This window comes from Mus pahari, chromosome 2, assembly GCF_900095145.1.
Source record: "Mus pahari chromosome 2, PAHARI_EIJ_v1.1, whole genome shotgun sequence".
In the NCBI taxonomy this organism is placed as follows: domain Eukaryota; kingdom Metazoa; phylum Chordata; class Mammalia; order Rodentia; family Muridae; genus Mus; species Mus pahari.
Window position 1 is genome coordinate 153,301,755 of NC_034591.1, and position 5,000 is coordinate 153,306,754.

The 5,000-nt window shown below is 42.7% G+C and overlaps 1 protein-coding gene across 6 annotated transcripts in view; it reads right to left on the reverse strand.

The window, feature by feature from the left end:
- Lmo3 (LIM domain only 3) overlaps positions 1 to 5,000 on the reverse strand; it is a 129,064-nt gene that overhangs the window by 49,696 nt on the left and 74,368 nt on the right. The window contains exon 1 of one of the 6 annotated variants that reach the window (XM_021190505.2): positions 4,050 to 4,344. The exons of the other annotated variants lie outside the window; for them this stretch is intronic. Coding sequence (XP_021046164.1) covers positions 4,050 to 4,074 — 25 coding nt within the window. The 5' untranslated portion in view covers positions 4,075 to 4,344. Of the gene's footprint in view, positions 1 to 4,049; positions 4,345 to 5,000 lie in introns of those variants that run through there. 6 annotated transcript variants of the gene reach the window in all.

Below are 5,000 nucleotides of genomic sequence, written 5' to 3' on the forward strand. Positions count from 1 at the left end.
CTTCTTCCCTTCCTTCCTTCCTTCCTTCCTTCCTTCCTTCCTTCCTTCCCTCCCTCCCTCCCCCCTTCCTTTCTTTCTTCCTTCCTTCCTTCTTCCATTTTGAGGGATGTACTATAATCAAGCTATGTTTGGATTTTATAAAAGCCATATGAAAACCATGATGAGCTCATTCACAGGAAGCAGCCACAGTGGTAAACTGATGTTGTACATTGGACCTCGACACTGGACAGGGGAGGTTAGAAAGCCTTTAATCATTTCCATGTGTTTCTGTTCGTTCTCCACACAGAATGGGAAGAGCATCTGAACAAGTGGACGGCACCCTGAGAAGCAAGAGACTGAAACTAACTCAGAGTTGGCTAATGGGGATCAAAACCAAGCTTTGCCTAGCTGAATAAACAATTCATTTCACGTGCATTTGAAGGGAGCAGCATGTATCTGTGGGGGTTCAGACCCTTTCTTGGAGGTACAGAAGCCTATAGATAAGTGCACAGCACATCTGCCCAAAGCCTATAAATCCTACAGTGCTTACTTACATCGAAACACTTGCTTCTGTGTCCTTGATATTTCAAAGTATCCATTGTGTTAAAATAGCACAGTATATCTATTTTCATACGCATTAGTCACTGCTTATATTGCAGACTTGATTATATAATATATGCTCTAATATAAAACAGGTATGAGGTCATGTGATTTATAGCCACAAACATACACTTATTTTATAAGGGATGGAATAAACAATAGAAGACAAAGTCCAAGAAGGTACAAAATTAGGCACCCATCCATAAACAGATATGTACAGAAGGTATACATGCTCCATACTAAATAAAGAAACATTTTTATATTTTAGTGTTGAATTTCTTCATAAGCAAGGAGTCTGGCTGTCTTCTAAGGCTTTTACAACTTGATTGAAATATTTTCCATTAACTGAATACTCATTTTTTTGAGATTTTTTCATGTTTTGAGTTCCCCAGGTGTCAAACACTCAGTTTTGTTGTTTTTTTTTTTTTAAATAAAAAGGAAGAAAGAAAGAAAGGAATGCTGGTCAACTTTTAAAGCTCCATCTTCATCAAATGATGGATTTGAACTACTATAAAGTACTGTAGGCATCCTTGTCTCCCCTGTATTACAAATGATAACACAGAGAGCCACAGAAGCAAAGGTGTCCCTTGAAAGCTGAAGCACAGTAAGTACTGCTGTGCCCCGACACCAAGTGACACCAAGTGATCCACCTGTACGCCGAGGGTCACCCCTTAACACTTGGTTTCCTCTCCTGCATAAAGTTTTAAACTTGGCTGGACAGTGATCTAAAACAGCAATCTTGTACGTGTTTAAGAGCCTTTCAGAAGGGAGATGTGAAACACTGGTGATTAACTCTCTCCTTCCTTCCAATGGCCACCCCTCATTACCTACCCTGAAAGAAAAAAGAAAACGAAAGAAAGAAAGAAAGAAAGAAAGAAAGAAAGAAAGAAAGAAAGAAAGAAAGAAAGAAAGCCAAATAAAACACCACCCATAAAAACCACGGGTGAGGAGGACCATGTAAGCACACCCACAGCCGAGTCTTTTCTGGCTACTAATGGCAGGGGAGTAATGTGTACTATTAGACTGTTCTCGAGCTCAGGTAAGGAAATCACTTGTCTGGTAGAGTTGTGGAGGAGGGCATGCAGGGAGGAAAGCAGGGTGGCTGTCCTATGTGTCTGACATGCGTGGCTGTGGTGCTCCTCGCTGTGGACCAGCATCCAGATATGTGCAGAAGAGCAGGTGGTAGCCCTGTAGCCTGGTTTCTGATCCCTTTTCTTTGAAGGCACTCAGGGCCTAGTGTAGATTAATCATAACCCTTGATAGCTCTGCTAAATCTCACTCTCTAGAACTTCTAACAAATGAAGTTTCTTTGATCAGACTAGTTATCCTTTTCTAGCAAGGTCCCACAAGGCATGAATCCCATTAATTACAGTGTACAACAGACCCAGGCGCCTCTTAGTCATATACCTAGGGGAAAAAGGGGGGCGTTGATTTACTAAAAACAGACAGGATTTCATGACTGAAAGCATCTAAATTTTTGTTAAGGGTAACTATCCCAATTATCTAAGTTGTTGTTTGTTTGTTTTTTTTAAATACATCACTAAGCTAAAAGATTAAAAAAATAATTCTTTTTGGTAGTAAGCTAAACACCATTATTTCCCATACTCATGATATTATTAAGTGTAGAGGGTCAGCTATCTTTATTCAAAATGCATTGTAACCAAGACAGCAGATACCAAGATTTGGCACAGAATTACTATCCTTCTTGTCTTCACAAAGTGTTTTTGTTGTGTTGACATTTTAATTTAGCACTCAGAGGCCAATTAATAACTGAAACTCTTGCATTCTGTTTGGCCTTGTGCATGAAAGGAATCTGATATTTTTCTATATCCTCCTCATAATCTTTTTTTAGAGACCATCCCCCCTTTCTCTTGCAAATGGAATCTGTTCTAATCTATGCATTTTGAAAAAAAAAAATGTAGGAAAACAACCACTGGGTAGTCACCACATTGCCAGGAGCCTAAAGAGCAGAAAGCACTGAGGAGCCTCTGCTTTTGGAAAGAGGATGTCTGGGGAGAGTTATGTGTTCCTGGCTAAGAGACACTTCACAAGTTGCTCATAGCCCATCAGCACCCCTAACTAGTTAGTTTTTAGATTGGCATGCAAATTGTTCGGAGGGAAATTCTTATTGCTTCTGAGACTCTGTCATTCTGAGTTATTTGACAGTTTAAGGGAAAATCATAGTTTTTTTTTTTTTAAAGACATAAATAATAGCCTGTGCAGTGTGCTGTGCAGAAATAAGTAGAACCGTTTCATTTAAACTCTGGTGAGCTTTTAATTGCCTGGATTGCATTGTGAGAAGGCCTGCCGGTTGATTGCATCTATTATGTTCCCTTGTTCTGTGCCATTCATCCGCACAGTCTTAGCTTCAGTAGTTAACACAACAAAGTAACCACAACTCTGCAACACATAGGGGCTTAAAAAATAACCAGAATAACGAAAGATGTGCAGTGCTCAGGCACTGTGGGTATATATATATATATATATATATATATATATATATATATATATATATATATAATTTGGACTGATCACACTGAATGAATGGAGAACATTCCTTCCCCTTTCAGAAGATTTACAGAGCACAATTTGGGAGCCATAGAAGGGGGCTCCATCCAGAAGGGCTTTTGGAAGAGAGGATGCTAAAATTGGGTCCGCAGGTTTCGCAGCTGGGAGCAATGACATAGATTAAAAGAATTTGGCCAACACAGCCTTCCCACTGCCAAGAGTACCAAACAAAAGATTGTCTCTCCTCCTGCCTGTCTTCCTCCCACTCAGGCACACCCCCCCCCGCGCCCCCCAACCCAGATTGCAAAACTGGAATGGGCCTAAAAGCTTGTTTCTCTCTGTTCACTGGCCCAGAGCACCCCTACAGGCTGCAGACCCCTAAGGGAAAACAGTGTAAATAGATGTCCCCAAATCTCGGGTACTGGAGCTGCTTAACTCTGTTCTGCCCCTTCAACTCCCAACCCCCTCCGAGAGTCCTTCCATCACCCTCCCCTTTTGAGCAATGGAGCTGGAAACCAATTTGATTCCCTTTTTCTCCAATGCAGCTGCAAGGCTCAGAGATACTGACATTTCCCCACTCTTATCAGTTTAATTACAGTTACCATGGCAGCAAAGTGCTAGTGCTTGGCAAAGGCCAACAAGAGATTTGCAAGACTGGGTTCAATTTTGATGCAGCTCACATGCAAAATAAAAAAAAAAAATAAGAAACATACATACACTCTAACAAAGAATCTCCTTGTGGAGTTTATGATCCAACCTTTTGTGGCTGTGTCTTTGCAGCCAGGCAGGGGTGGTTTTGCAAAGAATGTACCAGGATTTGTGGCACCTAGCGAGATTAATTGGTCGAAAGCAGCAGTCTTTAAAAGCAGCAGCAACAATTTTATTTCGTATCTTCCTCAGTAGAAGGACAGGCAGGCTGTGGAGCTAGCCAGGAGTGCCTCTGTGATAGAAGGTAACCTTACCAAAACTTTTCTCTTGTTTCTGCATGAGTTGACTGAAGCGTGCCTGAGTCGCCGCAGCTTCCCATGGAGCACCAAGCCCGGAGGCAGAGAGTAGAGAAGGGAATCACTTGGATTTGGGACACAAGCATGGATCTGGTGAGCAGCATGCAGGGCCCAGGATCCACTATTGTGAAGCCACTTTGGGAGCAGGGGTCTAGTGGCTAGGGAGGCAGGCAGTGGGGGAAGGGACGAGGGAGCATGTAAAATGATGGCGAATGACAAAGCCACATGCTTCCCTCACTCTGCCTGTAATCCTAAAATCCCAGCGGCCCCTTTTAGCTTCCTAGTAACAAATGGATTTGATTAAACCGTCACACGCAGTGTTAGCATAGCATATCGTGTTCAGTATGAAAAAGATCATAAATCTGACTTGTGTTTCATAACAGCAATCTGAGTAGCCCCGGTTAAAATGTGCTGAATCTCTCTCTCTCTCTCTCTCTCTCTCTCTCTCTCTCTCTCTCTCTCTCACACACACACACACACACACACACATCTTGGGTACAAGAAACCTAGGTCCACTTGTCCCCCATCTCCATGAGCGCGATACAGTCACTTTTGCAACACACAGAAGCAGTGTTTTGATATTAAGGTTGCATTGGGAGAAGCAGTGGTGTAGACAAAAACAAGGTTGTAATTTCAACTCTTTCATGGGGGTGGCTGGCATACATTTCATCAAGCAGGTGTAGAGAGGTCTGGGAAAATACCCAAGACTGATACCACTTCCTTTAGCCTGGAAGCAACACCCCGCCCCCAACCTTTGCAAACTGTCCCAACCCCTCTTCCGGAGTCAGGGTGTGCGAATGCTGCAGCTCCCAATGAACTTTGTCTATTATGCTCTAGACTCCTACTTGAGATGTCGCGTCGCGCTGCTGCCGCGCGCTCCACTCTCTTCCTCCAGCATCCACGTCTTCC